Source organism: Pipistrellus kuhlii, unplaced genomic scaffold (genome assembly GCF_014108245.1).
Source record: "Pipistrellus kuhlii isolate mPipKuh1 unplaced genomic scaffold, mPipKuh1.p scaffold_m20_p_3, whole genome shotgun sequence".
Classification (NCBI taxonomy): domain Eukaryota; kingdom Metazoa; phylum Chordata; class Mammalia; order Chiroptera; family Vespertilionidae; genus Pipistrellus; species Pipistrellus kuhlii.
Genome location: NW_023425529.1, coordinates 92704936 through 92725916, shown reverse-complemented (window position 1 = coordinate 92725916; position 20981 = coordinate 92704936). Strand labels below are relative to the sequence as shown.

Sequence of the window (20981 nt, the reverse complement as noted above, 5' to 3'; positions counted from 1 at the left end):
AAAAAGTAAGAATTTGTGTTCCTTTGGTACCCCTACTCCACAAAGTGAAAGTGTTTTTTCATTGTGAGTAAAAGGATTGTTGTTCAAGTTTCCTTACTGAACACATGTGCTCTATTTTTGTTTGTTTCTCTTTAATGTCAAGGCACCTCCTTCCATGGTCAGCAATGAGCAACGCCAGCATGCAGAGCACATATTCTTATCATTTAGGAAATCGAAGTCACCATTTGCAGTTTGCAAGCATATTTTGGGTAAGTATTCACTTTAAAAATATTTTTGCATGATCACTTCTAATTTTCCTCTCCTGAATATTACATATTTTAAATTCCTTTTAAAATAAGCAGGTTGTATAGTTATATATATATATATATATATATATATTATTAATAATCATTCTCTGAGGTGGCTTTAAAGATATCCCATATAGCCAGACAGAAAACATTTTTTAATTTTGGATTTTTCTCCCTTAGATATAGTGGTCAATAATTTGTTTTATTATTGATCATAGTGTGAAGGTTGTTAAGAGTGGGGGGAAAAAGTCTAATATTTTTTCAGTTGTTTTCAACTGTGATGTCATTTATTATACCAAATGTACTATGTATTATCTCAGGGTTTTAAAATTTAGATAGTTTTTGGAACTTTTCTACAATTTTCTTTTTCATAGTTTTTTTTTAAACCATGTAGTTTGTACTCAGCTTGCTTAAATAACTACTAGTCAGTTCTGTGTAAGTTATCACTGTATATCCTAAAGTGAAGCATTGATTTTTACACTTGTATTATGAATACCTTATATCTGACATATGTACAGAAATGATCTCTTTCCAAAAACGATATTATTTATATATATATATATATATATATATATATATATATATATATATATATATATATAAAGTATATATGGCAGATGCCATAACTACATTAACTGAGTTCTATTAGTGTTTCATTTAACACACACACACACACACACACACACACACATAATATAGTCTTCTGCCTCTTAAATATTTTATAACCTTGTTATTATTGGCTCTTTTTTTTTTTTTTTTTTTTTTTTTTTTAAATTGGAACCATTTTTGTCACCTAGAGTTAAGGCTCTAAAATGCTGCGTTATCCAATGACCACAGAATTGGCTAGTTGAATACTAGGAACTAAAATAAAATATCTGACCTTTTATTCTTATGCTTTGACTTATCTGTTAGCCAGCAGATTGAAATCGCCTACAATGAAAGTTATGATGTTATAAGTACTCTACATATACGGGGTTATAGAGTTGTTAGATTGAGTGGATTGGAAAAGCTCTGTTGCAGGGGCTGATGAGGTCCCAGCTGCAGTGGTGCCTGCTGCATTGAGTCACTGACCCTCTCTGAGCCTGTTTCATCTGTGAAATGGGTGAAATGGGAGTAGTGATATCCTCTTCCTTCAGGGATTCGGCTATCTTAAGTTGTTGTGAGGTGCAAATGTAGAATGTAGGTAACAATGTAGAAAAGCACTTTATAAAAACTCAGGTAAATGTCCTGATCCCATTATACATTAAAAATATGATAAGCTTTTTGAAGGAGAAAAATATAAGCTTTAAAATGCTGTATTTTGTTTGCGAGGAGCTCACAGTGGTGGTGAAGGTGGCTCTTTCCCACTCAGGAGTTAGATCCCACCGTTAGAGGGGAAGCTTTAATAACCACCTTTTAAGTTCCAAATGAGGAAGTTTTGAAAAAAATTTTGAGTGGTAGTGGTGAGTTTGTTTCTGGCACTGAAATAATTTATTTTATGCCTGTGGAGAATATTTAACTCGGCATTACATTAAAAGAAGCAAAACTAAACATTAGCCTTCAGAATTTAATGGAGACTTGCTTCATCCTTACTTCCTGGAAATTGTTCAGCATTAATGGATTTAGAAAACCATTTTGTTAACTAGCACTTAAAATAAACTGAGAAGGGTTTTCTTCATGGCAGGTGCCATAACTACATTAACTGAGTTCTATTAGTGGTTCATTTAACTTTCTGTTACAATTCAGTCATCATTCTTTACTAGTCAGGAAGTAGTTAATCTAAGTTAGAAGTATATATTTTATTAGTATATTTGTTTATACCACTTTTTTCGAGTATGTATATTTATGGAGTATTATTGTTTTGTTATGATTTAAGTTATTTTGGAAAACTTGTTTTTCTGATAAAAATTTCTAAAGACTGGTGTTGCAAATTCCAGCCGTGCTTCTAAAATCATTTTGCGTTTTGAGACATGAACTATTTAAAAGCCTGAGTGCATGTATTACAGTCATTAATGTACTGCCAAGCCCTGTGTTACGTTATGTTACATCTAAACTTCACAGAGTATCTTTTAACTCCATCCTCGTCCTCGGTTGCCATCAGCACAGAAAGGTTAATTCCTCTAAGAAGACTTCTCATGCAAGTGGCAGTCAATCACAGTTCATAATTTTCACATTCTTGTCTAGGGATTGTATATAATTTTTGTAGAATGTAGAGGCAATATATTCTAATAAAAGGGAGACTTTCTCCTTGATGCTTCCCTTTTCTGGCCTCTTAAAATTCCTCCTTTCCCCTTCTCACATAAGTTTTATTATGTTTCTCATCTTTCCTCATTTCCTGGTCTTACCCTTTTGTTTTCATTCTATTTTTAATTTTTTCCCCTCTTTTCTGAAAGTGTGTTTACACACGTTTGTGCATGTTGCATGCTTGTGCATTTTGTCAGAAGAGCACTTCAGACTGCTTCACCTCAGAAGTCTTTGGCATAGGAATTTTTTAGGTTTATGGGGTCAAATGTTTCTTCAGAAATCCTCAGTTCTCTTCTCGTTAAAGAACTATTATATTCCCAGATAGTGAGGGAGTCACTGTCTCCTGGGGCTTTGTGACATTCTTTTGTCCTCCTGTCAGGGAGAAATTGAATTCTTTTATTTGTTACCTCAGAAGTATCCAAAATAAAACAAAATGATGTGCATATATGTCTATCATTAAGCAGAATTTGGGGCTTACATTACTTGTACTTTAAAGCCAAAGAGGTGATTGTCTTCACTGATATCTAGACTTGACTACTAGGGCTTTCTTTAAAAACAAAACACAAAAAGCCAAACAAAAAAACCCCCACAAACACAACTTTCTGATCAGTCAAAACAGAGTGTGTACATTTTCTCTCTGATATTTGCTTCATTTTAACTTTTGTCTTCATGGCTCTGTCTAGTTTCAGATGATTGACAAGATACAAATGAATTTTAGTTATGTAATTATTATTAAAGTTACTGTGGTAGGAAATGAAAGTGTGCAACAAAGTGGCCTGAAAATAATTGGTCATTTAGACTGTGCCCTAGTTAGTGGAAAGTTACCCTAGTTAGAAATTCTAGATGAATGTGAGTTTCTTGTGAAGACCTGTCCCTTTCCAGTGTCTCTCCAGCAGAGAGAAAAACAAGCCTTAGGTACTGTGGGTCCTGCTGGAAAGTTTCTAGGTGCCTGCAAGCAGCATCGCACATCTACTAGTATGTTAAGGGTAAGTGTAGTGTAGGAAGGTTAATAATAGTTTTCATGAAAAAGTGTAATTTATTAGGTTACAAAAATTCTTTAAAATTTGGCTTCTTTTTTCCAAATTCCTCCTTTCATAGAGAGTTTTTTTAATGGGGGTAGTAATATAGAGATCTTCATTTCATACCAAGCAGGAGAAAAGAGTTACCTTGAGCCATGGCTAGGTACCTCAGTTGGTTAGAGCCTTGTACCATTATGCCAAGGTGGAGGTTCAATTCTCGGTCAGGATACATAGAGGAATCAATTAATGAATGCTTGGATCAGTGGAGCAACAGATGGATGCAACAGATCAGATGGATGTTTTTCTCTTTGTCCCGCTCCCTTTTTCCTTCTTTCCCTCTTCTCTCTCCTTCTCTCGCTTTCCCTCCTCCTCTTTCTAAAAATCAATTTATAAAAAGTCACCTTGGAAACTTTGAATATCATTCACCATTTATAATTGTGCCTCCAGCACAAATAGTTAGAAGTAAGCATGTTCCATTGTCCTTGAAGGTCAGAGGTCTTACCTTCCTTGGCATGTGCAGTTGGGGCTGGGTCAGTATTGCTCAAGGAACACTCCAGCCTTGTGATCTTGGATTTCCTTCTTCATCTCTTGGTGCTTCACTTCCTTTAACTGTAAAATGGCAGGAATTGAACTAGATGATTTTTGGAGTTCTATTTCTAAAGTTCTGTTAATCCCTACGATTGTGCTTTCTTGTTAAAAATCCATGGTGAAGGATTTCAGGTTTCTTGCTCTTAAAATTTTTACTGTTGTAATGGAATATGAAGATAGGCAGAAACCATAATTTTGTTTCAAAGATTTATAATAGATTATTTGAATTACCATTATGAAGCAGTACTGTATTTCTCCATAAGCGATCCAAATAGATAAAACTGGTTTTTGTTTCAAATCCTTTTTTATTAAAACACTTAATTTTCTCTTGGAACTTTACATGCATCTTTTCATTATAAGTTTCCATTTTTGGAAGCCATTGCTTTATTTATTAAGGTTTCTAAATTTTTGTGAGTTTTGATGATCATCTGAATTAGAATTCATGTAAAGATAGCATGGAATAATAAAATGTTGAAAAGAAGGTCCAGATTGATTCCTCTTATCAGTTTTGGAATTTTCAAGATTCCTAGATAGTAGTATAATGTAATAGGAATTTAAGTAGAGTATACCTTTTCTCTCACATTTTTATGACTAATTGTGTCAAGATCACTTGTAAGCTTTCTAAATGACCTAAACTTGAACAGGAGAGAAAATGGTGTATCTTCATGCTCTGCTGCTAATTTCTTGAAGGTGCCATTGTCTGCCTAGAGTGAATTTCTCATGGCTTTCAGATAATCATGTCCAGTGATCTTGGCAAATAACCTGCACAATAATCATAGACACTTCATGAATTTTACATGGTTACTTTTTGGAGCTTCAGAAAATTTCCACTTTTTCTTGACTTTATTTTGACTGTTTCTTCTTTTTGATCAATGCTGTTTGAAAAGACTAGATTTGTAATGTGAATAAAAGAAAAATAGAAAATTAATATAAAATATTTTTTTGGTATGTTAATTTTCTATCCCCCTCCCCCTGAATTCAATTTCTAGTTCAGATACTATCACTTCTAGTTATAGCTGGATCTTTCTAAGTGTAGCTTTGGGATTTTACTCAGTTTGATTAGTATTGCAATCAGAAAATTCACAAGAACTTCTCACCTTGTGTAAATTGATTTCATTCTTTTTTACTTTTTTTTAATTTGAGAAAAATATCTTAATGATTATATTTATTTCTGAACTTACTATTGGAGATGGGTCATCCTGCTGCAAGCTTAATTACTTACATTGAAATTTTGTTCATCTTCACCTTAGAATATTTTTCCCATTGATTTTTGGAGAGAGTGAAAGGGAGAGGGGAAAGAAAGAAAGAAAGGAAGGGAGGAAGGGAAGAAGGGAGGAAGGAAGGAAGGAAGGAGAAAGAAAGAGAGAGAGAGAAAGAGAGAGATAGAAAGATAAACATTCATATGAGACATCCATAGATTGGTTGGCTTCCATACACACCCCAACTGAGCCCGGGGATCGAACCTGCAACTCAAGTACATGCCCTTGACTGGGAACCCAACCCAAGACCCTTCAGTCTGCAGGCTGATGCTCTAACCACAGAGCAACCAACCAGGCTACATTGAAATATTTTAACAGTGTGGCTCATCACAAATAGTAATGTTCAAAGACTAGTTTATTAAGGTATTTTGCAGGTATCAAGTTCTGTTTTGCACAGGGTGAGAATCTCTTAGGAAGTTTTCTGAATGCTTTATATTTTTATTTTATTTTTTTTAAAGCTGTGTTATTTTTTAGTTCCTCATGCTTTGGAAGTAACAGTTGAAGAGAGGTGAGGAAAGTTTGTGAAAATTGTGATCGGGGATTAGCTGCCACCTGCCAGAGGTGTCTTCTGAGAGGAACTAACCTCTTTGTGGTGCTAGAGCAAGGTCACTGGATTAAAAAAAACAACAGGTAACCATCTTATTCCTTGTCTGAAAAGTTCAATTAATAAATGCAACGTGTTCAAGGGAAGGTGAGCTGGTGTTTACAGAAAGAACCTAATTCTCTCCTCAGAAACAAGCAAGGTGGACTATGTCCTCTTTCAAGCTGCCACGGCCATCATGGAGGCAGTGGTCCGAGAGTGGATCCTCTTGGAAAAGGGCAGCATTGAGTCACTGCGAACATTCCTTTTAACCTACGTCTTACAGAGGCCCAAGTAAGTACACAAAGGAGTTCTGCTGAAACACTATGCTAAGCTTATCCTTTTGGAGCCTTTCCCTTTGTTTTTCTTTATTTCTTTTAAAGATAGACATTATGGGGAAGCTATGTGTGGGCCTCATATTTTATTTTATTTTATTTATTTTTAAAAAAATATATATTTTATTGATTTTTTACAGAGAGGAAGTGAGAGAGATAGAGAGTTAGAAACATCAATGAGAGAGAGTCATGGATCAGCTGCCTCTTGCACACCCCCTACTGGGGATATGCCCACAACTAAGGTACATGCCCTTGACCGGAATCGAACCCAGGACCCTTCAGTCCCCAAGCCGACACTCTATCCATTGAGCCAAACCAGTCTCGGCTGGGCCTCATATTTTAAAAACTCATTCAGCCCTAATTTTGGCTTAGTGAGTAGAGCATCAGCCTGGGGACTGAAGGATCCTGGGTTCGATTCTGGTCAAGTTGAGGGCTCCATTCCCGGTTGGGAGCGTGCAGGAGACAGCCTGTCAATGATTCTCTCATTATTGAAGTTTCTGTCTCTCTTTCTCTCTGAAATCAATAAAAATATATTTAAAAACAGCCCTGGACGGTTTGGCTCAGTGGATAGAGTATCGGCCTGCAAACTGAAAGGTCCCAGGTTCGATTCTGATCAAGGGAAAATGCCCGGGTTGTGGGCTCGATCCCTCGTGGGGGACTTGCAGGAGGCAGCTGATCCATGATTCTCTCTCATCATGGATGTTTCTCTCTCTCTCTGTCTCTCTGTCTCTCTCTTCTTTCCTCTCTGAAATCAATAAAAATATATTAAAAATATATACATATTTAAAAACAAAGAAAACTCCTCATGATTATAGCTTGTTTTGCTACTTAATGAAACAGTGATTTAAAAAAAAAAAAAATTGAATTTATTGGGGTGACAGTGGTTAATAAAATTATATGGGTTTCAGGTGTACATTTCTATAATACATCATCTGTATATTGTATTTTGTGTTCACCACCTCAAGGAAATAATGATTTTTGGGTTTATGATACTAGATTTTGTTTCTTTGAGGAGATTGTGCTGGGTGTTAGTTTTTTTTGTTCTTTGTTTTGTGGTTGTTTAGAAGATTTTGGTTTTAAGTAAAAGTTGATTTTGGACTCAGTTGAAAAGCCTTTTTAGTTGTTCTTCCTTTGGTGCTTGGTAAATATTATAAGACAGGTGAGTATCCCAAGATGGGTAAAGGAGGAATTAAGCACACTGACAAACCAAACATTACATATAGAAATGTATGTTACATAAAAAGATTGTAGAAGAAAAAAAAGCACCAAATTCTCTAACATTTTTTTTGGAGAGGGGCTCCAGTTTAAGTAATGGGGTGAAGGTGAATTTCTTTACATGTTATACACATTGTAGTGTTTAAACATTTTATAAACATTTTATAAGATTGTATGTATTTATTATTGCTTTATGTTTTTTTGTTTTTTTGTGTTTTTTTTTTAAATAAGAGGAAAATTATTAGCACACAACTTTTGGGGAGAGATTCACTTATAACTTTCTTTTTATGGTAAGTCCCATAAATGCCAAGTCTTCTTTTAAGAGGCGATGCACAGTCTCTATGTGCTATTTCCAAGTTTTTTTGTTGGATACTTTTTTGAATGCATGCTGTTAATTTCCAAGTTTTTTTGTTTGTTTTTTTTAAATCAATCTTTATTGTTCATATTATTACAAGGTTCCTCATTTCTTCCCCCTTCCACCAGGTTCCCACCCCATCCTCCGCTCCCTCCCCACCCCCCATTGTCCTCATCCATAGGTGCACAGTTTATGTTCAGTGTGTCGTGTTCCCCCCCGCCCCAGAACAGTCAGTCTACTCCCCTCCCATATCACCGACTCTACTACAATGAACCGCTATTATTGTTCATCAGGTTTTTCAGTCTCCTTTTGTTGTTGTTGTGTTTTTTGTTTTTTGTTTAATTAATAAACTTTTACACTTCTAAGAATAAATTTTAAAATATAATAATTTTAAACCTTGTTTTTTTTCTGCCCTGGGAATTGAGAGCAAACTTGTTTACATCTAAACTTGTCCTTAGGCTATCAAAAAGTGTAGCCATTCAAGTGTAAATGGACACGTTGTTTAAACATAGCTGCTGGTTGGAATTGGATTACCTGTTATGGGTGGGAAGGGCTTGTCATTTCCTTTCTCCATTAAAATTAAGGTGTTAGCTTTAAAACCTCTTTTTAGCAAAAGACCTTAAACTTTCAGAACTTTAAATTTTTCAGATAGTAAATCAGTTACTTAGCATTTTTCTCAAATCAATAATACCTCCACATGCCCAGGGATACACTTCACATAAAAGACATTTCCAAATAGATCAACCAACCTCATCCAGGCCCCACACAAGGCACCCACAGATCAATACCCCAGCGCTATACTAACTCAACACATCCAGATCTAAGCCTTCCTCATTTGATTCAGCAGACCCTCAAGTTCCCCCAAAAGTTTCTAGCCATGTCTGAGAGGCAGCCTTGGGGCGGGGGCAGGCGAGGAGCGAGCTGTTCCGGGCCTGGTTGCTCCGGGCCTGGCCTCTGTTGCTCTGGTTCGTTCCACAACCAGCTGCTCCGGGTCTGGCCACTGCCGCTCCCGACCTGGCTGCTCTGGGCATGGCTGCTGCTGCTCCGGGCCTGGCCGCACCCGACCCGGCCGCTTTGGGCCTGGCCGCTCCCAACCTGGCTGCTCCAAGCATGGTTGCTGCTGCTCTGTGCCCGGCTGCTCTGGGCCCGGCTGGATGTTCCGAGCCTGGAAGCTTCCGGCCTGGATGTTCCGGGCTTGGCTGCTGATGTTCTGGGTCTGGCTGCTCCCAACCCGGCTGCTCTGGGCCCGTCCACTCCGGGCCTGGGTGTTCCTGGACTGGCCACCCTGGGCTTGGCCGCCTCCGCCTCAGGCCTGGCTGCCACTGCCCCAGGTCTGGCTGCTCCAGGCCTGGCTGTTGCTGCTCTGGTTCTGACTGCTGCTACTCTGGAGCCTGGCTATTGCTGCTCCAGGCCCGGCTGCCACTGCCTTGTGCCTGGCCACTCTAGGCCTGGCCGCCGCCGTTCCAACATTCTGTCCTTTTTTTTTTTTTTTTTTTTCTTTTTAAACGCATTTATGTTGCAGTGTTGGCTGCTGAGTTGAGTTCTGACTTAGTCTTCGATTTTTCAAGGTCTTCTTTATATTCTTTCTTAAGTAATTTTACTATCTTTTGCTCTCACTTGATTTCTTCACATTGAGAACTTCTTCGTTTTCTTCCTTCTTGTCCTGGAAGCTCAGCAGGTTGGCCTGTGGCACCCCTTTGTTCTCCGTGGGCTCCTGTGCTGCTTCAGCCTGTTGCCGGGGTCGGCGCTGCCCAGGAAGCAGCCCCCGGCCTTGGCTCCATGGCCCGCGCTCAGCAATCGAAGGGCCAGGGGCCCCGCGTCCCCCCCCCCCCCCCCCAGGGGCCCCGTCGCCCGGCTCCTTGCTGGCGCCCGGCTGGCCGGTGTCCAGCAGGGGCTCCTGCTCCTCGTTGAGTTCCTCCCGTCTGGAGGTTTTTTTCTCCTTCCCACTAGGGGCGTCTAGCATCAGAGTCAACAGACTGTCCTCTACGCGCAATGTGCGCGACTCCAGGGTCTCGCTTTTCGCCACTCCCCCAGGACTCCACCTCACAGCCCCGTCTCCCTCTGCTTGAGCCTGGGTCCCCAGGGATTGGCCTAGAACTGGGGTTCAGAGCAATCGGGAGTGGGGCTCAGCACCGCCAGAGGTTTTGTTTCTTCCCGCCTGGGCAATCCAGTATCAGGGTCAACATTCCATCCTCTGTGCGCAATGTGCGCGACTCCGGGGGCTCTGCTTTTTGCCGCTCCCCTGGGACTCCACCTCACAGCCCCGTCTCCCTCTGTTTAATTTCCAAGTTTAATGAAGAAAATTTTACGTAATTAAAAACGTTAGTCATGAGGAATGTGGATTGGTGATGATAAACATGCATAAAGCTTTAAAAGTAATAGGGAGCACACTGTTGTTATACCTTCCTACTGACTGTTCATGGGAAGTCTTTGAATTTGTAATATTGAATCATAATTACTGGCATGACTTTAGCTTTCAGTTAAGTGCTGATTGCTTTACATATAGAAGATGCACAAAATAAAAAAGCCTACGTTAGTTTAGCATGTTAGCATTGCATGTTTAATGACTGTGTTTTATATAGATGAGTGGCTATACATGTATGTTTTCTGGTTTTAACAATGGAAGATAAATTTGCTCCAGTTTCAAACCTTTCTCTTTTTTTATGCTGGTTTTCTTAATTAATTTATTTTTAAGTGTTCTTTATTATTTATTTTCCTAGTCCTATATAATAAAGAGGGAATATGCTAATTGACCATCACCCTCACAAAGATGGTGGTGCCCACAGCCAATAAGGAGGGAATATGCTAATTGACTGCCATGCCCTCAAAGATGGCGTCACATACAGCCACAAGATAGAGGCGCCCAATCCCTTCAGTCCTGCTGGGGCAGCAGGTGCATGGCATGGCTGGGCCTGCCCCCAGGTGGGTCCAGCGCTCTGTGAACCTGCCTCTGGAGTCCCCCAGTTTCTTCAGTCCCCCAGCTGCCCAGGGCCAGACCAAGGGATGACCAAACAACTGAACAAGCAGGCTGCATGGGGCAGCTAGGCCGGCAGTGGGGATTAGTGAGGGATAATCAAATGACTGAACAGCATGCTGCATGGGGTGACCAGGCTGGTGGGGAGGAGTGTGAGGGGCAACCAGGTTGGCAGGGGTGGGGGGCAGTTGGGAGTGACCAGGATTGCAGGGGAGGCAGGGGCAATTAAGCGGGTGGGGGGGCCAGTAAGAGGTAACCAGGCCAGCAGGGGGGCAGTTGGCGACCAGACTGGCGGGGGGCAGCAGTTAGGGGAGACTCGACTGGCATAGGTATATGTAGTTGGGTGTGACCAGGCCAGTGGGGGTTGGAGGCTATTAGGGGTGACCAGGTTGTTGGCAGAGTGGGGGGAGCAGTTAGGAGCGACCAGGCCAGCAGGGAGGGGGCAGTTGGTGGCTGCCTGTTTGGCAGTAGGGAGCAGTTAGGGGTGGTCAGGTCAGCATGCAGAGGCATTGAAGGGCGATCAGGCTGGCAGGGTGGGGGTGACCAGGCAGGCAGGGGTGAGCGATTAGGAGCCAGCGGTCCAGAATTGTAAGAGGAATGTCTGACTGACCGGCAGTCGTGCACCTGGCCTCTAGTAATTTATAATTCTTGTCAGTAGAGATAATTGAAACTGGTTTTATGTACATTCCTAGTAATAGTATTCAGCTTTATGTACTTTTTCTACTAGTAGTCAGTGAGTGTATTTGAAACTGTTGGGTTCCTCAGAAGTACAAAAATTACCTTTGGTCAACTCATATTCTTGCCTGTAATAGGATCTCTCTGTTTGGTTAATGAATGATTCAAGTCTGTATTTTGAAGAAACATTTTTCACATTAGTCTAGATGTAGGGACATGTATTTATTCATTTGCATAAATTTCTCTTTTAAAAAAAATCTTCATATGAGGTTATTTTTTCATTGAATTTTAGAGAGAGGGAAAGACAGAACTATCAATGTGAGAGAAATGCATCCATTAGTTGCCTCCTGTATGTGCCCTGACCAGGGCCTGGGCTGGGGCAGAGCCTGCAACTATAGTATGTGCCTTTGATGGGAATTGAATCTGGTGCCTTTGGTCCACAGGCCTACACTCTGTCCACTGAGCCAAACCAGCTAGGACCATTTGCATTACTTTCTAACATGCCTATCATGTGGCAGGCATTATACTTTACCAGGGACTACAGTACCAGCAGGCCTGGCATGGTGGCCAGTCTGGGAGATGAAGTTAAACCCCTGGCAACAGATGGTGTTATAATAGGTGCTGGAGAGCCTCCTTATATCTATTGATGACCAGCCAAGTGTAGGAACTCTCTTCAGGGATGATGTCTGGACAAAATAGCGCCACAGTCTGGGCAGAGGGCAGAGCGATTCAGAGGCCTGGAAGTGCGTGAACCTGTGACAGTAACTGTGAATTAAGTTCAGTATATCTGCAGTTCTTAGTGTGTGTAGAAAGAATGAGATCAGAGAGGGAAGTCAGTACCCATCCATAAAGAGCCTTAGGAAAGGGTAACCATCATTTACTAGTATGTCCAAATGGGGATACTTTCAGAGTAAAAGAAAGCACTATTTTGAAAAATACTGATTTTTATAGATAGGGAGAGAGAGAGAAAAACACCAGTGATAGGAGAGTTGTTGATCAGCCGCCTTGTGTACGCCTCACACTGGGGATGTAGACATGTTCCCTGACCAGGAATTAAACCATGACCTGGTTAATTGGTCAATGCTCAACCACTGAGCCGCACTGACCAGGCAAGAAAGCACTATTAATAACTAGATGTCCAATGCACGAAATTTGTGTGAGAGTAGGCATTTCTTCCCCCGGCTGCTGGCATCAGATTCCCTCTGGCACCTGGGACCCAGGCTTTCCTCTGGCCGTTGGCAGATACCCAGGACCCGGGCTTCCCTCGCAGTCCCAGCTTTGTCTGGAAGGACGTCTGGTCTAATTAGCATATTGTACTTTTATTATTATAGATTATGTTGGACAGCAGGAAATTGGGAGTGTTCCACAAAAGTTCATCTAGGTCCCATTGCTTATAAGTCATGTTAAAGAAATAGGGATATTTTTGCAAGTGTTAGAGGATATGTATAATAGCTGGGTCCATCTACAGGGTTTTATGCTAAGTGAAATAAGTCAGAAAAAACAAATATTCCTATGTGGAATCTAAAGCAAAATAAGTGAACAAACAAACTCATTAATAAATACAGAGAACATACTGATGGTTACCAGATGGGAAAGTGGTTCAGGGGGTTAGTGAAAAAGGTAAAGGGATTAAGAAATACAAATTGGCAGTTACAGAATAGCCACAGGGTAGCTCATTTGGTTAGAGTGTTGTCCTGATATACCAAGTTTGCAGGTTGGATCCCCAGTCAGGGCACATATAACAATCAACCAATGAATGTGTAACAAAGTGATGCTTCTCCCCCTCTCCCTATCCCTCCTCCCCTCTCTCTGTCTCTAAGAATATATCAATTAAAAAGTAGTCACAGGGTGTAAAGTACAGCATAGGGAATATAGTTAATATTGTAATAACTGATTCGCGCACATTGAAAGGAAATTAATTAGAAGGTGGCCAGTGGGGCAGGACTAAGCAAGATGGGGTTGGACACGCCCTGGAGCCAACTTCCCATGGTCCTTCCCTGGCCAGCTGCACCTGGGTTGGTGCTGTGGCTCAAAAGGTGTCTGTACCCCAGTTCTGGGCTCACTGGGGGAGAGCCTAGACTGTTTGGTAGCAGGTGAAACTCGAGGGCACCTCACTCTCAGAGGTGCTTGCAGCGAGTACCGAAGGACCCTGAGGAACACTGAGACTCAGGAGCCGCATAGGGCGTGGCTGACGGAAGCCAAGGCTGTAGGCTCCACCCTGAAACTCTGCCCCATCTAAGCTGAACACAGAGACTTTTAAGGCTACCAACTCAGGGAAGCTGTGAAAATGCCGAGACAAGGAAACAGATCACAAACGAAAGAAATGGAGGACAAAAAGCGACTGGATATAGAGTTCAAAATCACGGTTATAAGGTTTTTCAAGAATTTCCTAGAAAAGGTCGATGAAGACCTATGAGGATATGAAAAGGGATCAACTAGAAATAAGGGATCAACAAGAAATAATAAGGGATCAACAAGAAGTAAAGAATACATTATCTGAAATAAAAACTATTATACAGAGTCCTAAAAACGGAATGGAAGATCGCAAGAATCAAGTCAAAGATTTGGAACACAAAGAGCCAGAGGACACTCCTCTACAGAAGCAAGAAGACAAGAGAACCCCAAAAGTTGAAGATAATGTAAGAAACCTCGGACAACTTCAAGCAAACCAACATCAGAATTATGGGGGTCCCAGAAGATGAGAGAGAGCAAGATATCGAAAGCATACTGAAAGAAATAGTGACAGAAAACTTCCCCCACCTGGTGAAAGAATTAGACTTACAAGTCCAGGAAGCGCACAGAACCCCAAACAAAAGGAATCCAAAGAGGACCACACCAAGACAAATCCTAATTAAAATTCCAAGATCAAAAGACAAAGTGAGAATATTAAAAGCAGCAAGAGCAAAGCAGATAGTGACCTATAAAGGAGCACCTATATGGTTATCAGCTGATTTCTCAACAGAAACCATGCAGGCCAGACGGGAATGGCAAGAAATATTCAAGGTGATGAATAGCAGGAACCTACAGCCAAAAATAATCTACCCAGCAAAGCTATCACTCAGAATCGAAGGCCAGATAAAGAGCTTCACCAATAAAAAAACGCTAAAGGAGTTCATCACCACCAAACCAGAATTATATGAATTGCTGAATTACTTTCGGAAGAGAAAGTAAATAAAGATAAAAACTATGAACAGCAGTTACTAACTATCGACAAGTGAATCTAAAAAGCAAGGAAATTAAAAAAAAAATCTGATGAACAATATTAACTGTTGAATATAATAGAATCAGAGGTATGAAAGGGGAGTGAACTGACGATTCTTGGGGAAAAGGGGAGAGGGAGGTGTGGGAAGAGACTGAATATAAACTGTGCACCTATGGATGAGGACAATGGGGGTGGGGAAAGGGCAGAGGGTGGGGTGGGAACCTGGTGGAGGGGAGCAATTGGGGCGGGGAGAGGAACATTTGTAATAATATGAACAATAAAGTTTTATTTAAAAAAAAAGTGTCTGTGAAGTGCACGGGTACCTTTGGCAGGTGGGGTCCCTTGGCCTGGACTGCGGGGATATTCAATATCCCCGATTGGGTCCTGCAGTGCGAGAGAGCACTCTGAAAAGTTACTTTTGTACAGGGTGTAGAATGGAAACATAAGTGTGCTATAAACCATATTTGCGGTGGACAGTGCCCCAGTAGCAACAAACACATGGCCGAAGGTGGAATTGTGTGGACCTATGAGGAATCTGGCTCCTCCTCTCTGGTTTCAGGGTGTGTCACTTGAGAATGGCCCCTGCTAAGTCACTGCAGTTTGGCAACTCCTGTGTTGAACGTCTGCCCTGGTGGTGAATGCGCATTATAGCAACTGGTTGGACCGTCAGACACATAGCATATTAGCCATATCTATCTATTTATCTACCTACCTACCTACCTACCTACCTGAAGCCCAGTGCAAGAAATCCGTGCTTGGGAAGGGGGGATGTCCCTTAGCCCAGCCTGTACCCCTTCCAATCTGGGATCGCTCTCACAATTCAGGATTGCTGGCTCCCAACTGCTTACCTGCCTGCCTTCCTAATTTTCCCTAACCACTACTGGCTGCCAGCCTGATCTCCCCTAACCACTGCCCTGCCAGCCTGATTGATGTCTAACAGCTCCCCTGCCAGCCTGTTTGCCCCCCACTTCCCTCCTCTGCTGGCCTGGTCACCCCTAACTGCCTTCCCCTGCAGGCTTAATCACTCCCAACTGCCCTCCCTTGCAGGCCTAGTCCCTCCCAACTGCCCTCTCTTTCTGGCCATCTTGTGGTGACCATCTTGTGTCCACATGAGGGCAGGATCTTTGACCACATGGGGGCAGCTATCTTGATCTTGTGTGTTGGGAGTGATGGTCAATCTGCATATTATACTTTTTGATTGGATAGAGGCCTGGTGCATGGGTGGGGGCCAGGTGGTTTGCCCTGAAGAGTGTCCTGGATTAGGGTGGGGGTTCCCTTGAGGTGTGGGCGGCCTAGGCGAGGGGCCTATGGTGGTTTTCTGGCTGGCCATCCCTCCCTCCCCAATCCACCTGCCAGGCAACCCAAGTGGAGGCCCTAGTGTCTGGAATTTATTTATTTTTTACAATTGGAACTTCGTAGCCTGGAGCAAATCAAAGCCGCCTGCTCGATCTGTGGCTTCAGCCATTTCTGTTGGAATTTATGTATCTTATATAATTGAAGTGGAGGCCTGGGCCTGCCACTGTGTGTGGAAAGCTTGGCTTCCTCCATTGCCGGGGAAACCCAAGCCTTCCTTCTATTCTCTGTGGTGGCAGTCATCTTGGTTGGGGTTAATTTGTATACTCACTTTGATTGGCTGGTGGGCATGGCTGGTGGGCATGGCTTGTGGATGTAGCGGAGTGATGGTTAATTTGCATATTACTCTTTTATTAGGTAGGATATTACACTGAGTAGCCAGATTATTATGATCTATGAACACATAATAATCTGTGTGTGTGTGTGTGTGTGTACACACACATACACATACACTAGAGGTCCAGTGCACAAAATTAGTGCACGGGGCGGGGGTTGGTAATGTCCCTCAGCCCAGCCTGCACCCTCTCCAATCTGGGATCCCTCTCACAAACCAGGACTGCAGGCTCCCAACTGTGCTCGCTTGCTTGCTTTCTTGGTTGCTCATAATTGCTTCTGCCTCCCAGCCTGATCACCCCCATCCCCTTCCCTTTCACCCCCATCCCCTTCCCTTTATGCCTAACTGCTCCCCTGGCAGCCTGTTTGCCCCTAACTGCCCTCCCCTGCTGGCCATTTTGTGGCAGCCATCTTGTGTCACATGGGGATAGTCTTCTTTGACCACATGGTGGCAGCCATCTTGTGTGTTGGAGTGACAGTCTATTTGCATATCACTCTTTTATTAGATAGGAGAGAGTCCTGGTGCACGGGTGGAGGCCAGCTGGTTTGCCCTGAAGGGTGTCCTAGATCAGAGGGTGTTTGCTTGGAGCATGAGGCATCCTAGGTGAGGAGCTTGTGGTGGTTTGCAGGCCAGCCATGCCCCCCAGTGACCCCAGTGGAGGCCCTGGTATCTGGGATTTACTTATCTTCTATAATTGAAACTTTATAGCCTTCAGTGGAGGTCAGGGCAGGCCAGGAACTTGGCTTCCTCCATTGCCGGAAAAACCCAAGCCTCTTGCTTGCTCCATGGCCACAGCCATCTTGGTTGGATTAATTTGCATACTCACTCCTGATTGGCTGATGGGTGTGGCTTGTGGTTGTAGCAGTGGTGTGGTCAATTTGCATAATTCCTCTTTTATTATATAGGAGATACACACACACACACACACACACACACACACACACACACACACACACATATTTTAGAGGCCCAGTGCATGAATTCGTGCACAGGTGGGGTCCAGCCAGCCTGGCCAGGGAGAGGGGGCTTAGGCGGTTGGCTGGCCTCCCTGCTGGTTGAACTCCTGGTCGAGGGGACAGTTTGCATATTAGCCTTTTATTATAAAGGATGTACACTGAGTGGCCAGATTATTATGCCTTCAGAGATCATAATAATCTGGCCACTCGGTGTATATAGATATTGAATGTCAACTGTAATTGAAAAGTTTGGATTTTATTTCAAGGGCACTTGGTAGTTGTATCCTTGTGCACTCTAAAGGCTGGATTGTAAAGTCCAGGGTTATGGTTTCTTTAAGAAACAATTTTGCAATGGCAGTTAAATCTCTATGCCCTTGTCTAATGAGCTTTAAAAAAAAAAAAAAAAAATATATATATATATATATATATATATATAAAATATATATTTTTATTGATTTTAGAGAAGAGGGGAGAGTGGGAGAGAGATAGAAACATCAGTGATGAGAGAGAATCACTGTTCGGCTGCCTCCTGCACCCCCAACCCACTACGAGGGATCGAGCTCACAAACCAGGCATGTGCCCTTGGCCGGAATTGAACCCAGGACCTTTCAGTCCATATGTTGAACCAAAGTTGGTGAGGGCTAATGAGTTTATTATAATGCCTTAATTAAGACCAATACTCCTGCCACCACACCGAGGAACACATCTCAGAGATAAGATTTTAAAAAAGATTTAAAAATTTTGTTTTTATAACATTGTGTAATAGCTAGCATGCTGCCTTTCCATGGGAATAGACAAGATTATATTACTTCTTGGAGATGAATATTCGGTCAGAATTTCTCTCTTAATTGGTGGAATCTTAATCTGGCTCTTAGTGAACTGACTTAAATGAATCGAACATTGATTGAAGAAACTAATGATTACATAGTGCTTACTGTGCACTGGGCAAAGTTTTGAGAACATTCAATTCTTGTAATAACTCTGTTATTGTTGTCCCCACACCCCAGAAAAGAAAACTGAGACTCTGAGTGTTAACTGTCTTACCTATGGTCCCAAAGCCAGTAGATAATGGAGTGTGGATTTGCACCCGGGTCTTCTGGCTTTGGAGTCTATACATAATCACTGAGATATAAGCAGGGTTATTAGGAGGTCAGGCATAGTGAGACATTGGGGAATATTTTTATATTAGAATTATGTGAAATTTTTCACTTTGATCTTTGTTTTACAGCCTCCAAAAGTATGTTCGGGAACAGATTCTCTTAGCAGTAGCAGTAATTGTAAAACGAGGCTCACTAGATAAGTCAATTGACTGCAAGAGCATTTTTCATGAAGTCAGCCAGTTGATCAGTAGTGGCAATCCCACTGTGGTAAGTATGCTAACATTTTGTAAATATTTATTTTTTATATTATATAGATTCCATTATTGCAGTGGCTATCTACATAAAAGAAAAAGCAGTTTTTAATTGTTCCTATTTTCTCTAGTCCTTTTCATACATGTGTACATACTGAAGATATAGTGTAGTTCGTTTTTTCATTTGGTCCTGTTTCCATATTGCTCTAGTATTCATAATCATCATTTTAAGATGTAAAATATCATAAACTAATATACCACACTATGCTTACCATTTTCCTTCTATTGAACATTTCCTCCATATTTGATAAACCTTTGATAGCTACTAATGAACATGGATATAGTGTTGGCTAAACTTCCTTTATAAACGAGATTTATAGAGATATTTGAAAAAAAAAGATTATTGATGGTGTTCTGTGGATGAAATAGGGTTGACCTCATCAGTTAAGCGAGGTTAAACCATTTACCGTATTTTTCGGACCATAAGACGCACTCCCCCCCCCCCCCCCCCCCCCGAAGTGGGGGGAAAAAGTCCCTGTGTCTTATGGTCCAAATATAGCCTACACATATACTTTAAAAAAAAAGTTTTTTACTTGCCCGGCTCTGTGTGGTCTCTGTGTGCTTGCCCGGCTCTAAAATGGTTCTAAATGCTGCTGTTTACTTTACAGGGTTGATTACATGTGTTTATGACTGTGATGTTGGGTTTTAATGCACATAAAATATTTTAGGACACTATTTGTTTCAGAATCTTTTTTTCTTAATTTCCCTTCTCTAAAAACTGGTGCATCTTATGGTCCGGAGCGTCTTATGGTCCGAAAAATACGGTAGTTTCGTTGGCCAGAAACTATCTAGTTTGGCTTTCACTCTTCCCTTTCTAATAATGTATTTTTTGTGGCCATCCCTTATACTAGTCTAACTTAAGTGTTTAAATAAATTTGGGGCAGTATAGTAGATTCACTGGTTTTTATTGTGGATTAACACTTAGGGGCTGCCCAGAGGAGACAGCACTAAATAAGCATTCATCAAGTGTTGATCTCCCCAGTGGTATCACCCTTATATTTTTATAATCTTATTAGGACATGAACAATACTAAATGATCTCTTGTTCTATCAAATAATATTTTAATTATTGAAAATTAGAAGTAAGTATTTATGCTATTATTTGTGAGTGAAAACTAATTGTGTATTAAAATGGAAAACCAACTTATTAGCTCTAATTTTAATGCCTTAAGAAATATTTTATAGTCTTGATTCTCTATAGATAATTTTGTAGACGACTATCTAATTTATAAAATGTTTCCTAAGGATATTTTTCAGACACAGTACTGTTCCCATTTATCATAACGTGTTTTTAGAGCAAGTGTTCTTGTACAGTTATTAGATAACTAGAGGTCTGGTGCATGAAATTCATGTACTGGGTGGGGGGGTCCCCTCAGCCCAGCCTGTACCCTTTTGCAGTCTGGGAGCCCTCAGGGGATGTTCGGTTGACAGCTTAGGCCTGCTCCCCCCCATGGGGAGTAGGCCAAACCCGTCAGTCAGACATCCTTGGAGTTGCTGTGGAGGCAGGAGAGGCTCCCACTACTGCTGCTGTGCTTGCCAGCTGTGAGCCAAGCTTCTGGCTGAACAGTGTTCCTCCTATGGGAGTTCACTGACCATCAGGGGGCAGCTCCTGCATTGAGCATCTGCCTCCTGGTGGCCAGTGTGTGTCATAGTGACTGGTTGTTCCGCTGTCATGCCGAAACCGGCTCTCCAACATCCCCCAAAGAGTTCCGGATTGCAAGAGGGCACAGGCCAGGCCAAGAGACCCCACCGATGCACGATTAGGGCTGGGAGGGATGCGGAGATTGGTCAACTGGGGAGGGACCATGGGAGGGCTGTAGGTTGTGTCTAGCCCATCTCACTCAGTCCCGATAGACTGGGCCCCATCAGGAAGCTGACTTACTGGTCAGAACATCTGCCCCCTGGTGGTCAGTGCATGTCATAGTAAGCAGTTGAATGGCCTTAGCATATCATTAGCATATTATGCTTTGATTGGTTGAATGACTGGATGACCAGACACTTAGCACATTATGCTTTTATTATATAGGCTAGTTGTTTCATGCCCTTCTTTGTGATGGTTCATTTTCCTTCTGTTGCTATAAAGGTTTCTGAGGTTACTTCACTGCAGTTTGCAAGGGTCAGATTTACTGTGTACTAGTTAGAGGGATAGATATAGAAACTTTTAACTTCTTAAGGAAAGGAGCTAAATGTTTTTGTTTGAAATTAATGTTTAAGCA

General features: G+C 41.7%; 1 protein-coding gene across 9 annotated transcripts in view; it reads left to right on the top strand.

Moving 5' to 3' along the window:
- Positions 1–20981, top strand: part of XPO4 (exportin 4) — a 132620-nt gene that overhangs the window by 26316 nt on the left and 85323 nt on the right. For 6 of the 9 annotated variants that reach the window (XM_045588530.1, XM_045588528.1, XM_036454700.2 and 3 more), the window contains 3 exons: positions 143–248; positions 6109–6250; positions 18584–18722. In XM_045588530.1, the coding sequence (XP_045444486.1) occupies positions 155–248; positions 6109–6250; positions 18584–18722 (375 nt within the window). In that variant the 5' untranslated portion in view covers positions 143–154. Of the gene's footprint in view, positions 1–142; positions 249–5863; positions 6007–6108; positions 6251–18583; positions 18723–20981 lie in introns of those variants that run through there. The other 3 variants (XM_045588529.1, XM_045588531.1, XM_036454699.2) reach the window with 2 other exon arrangements.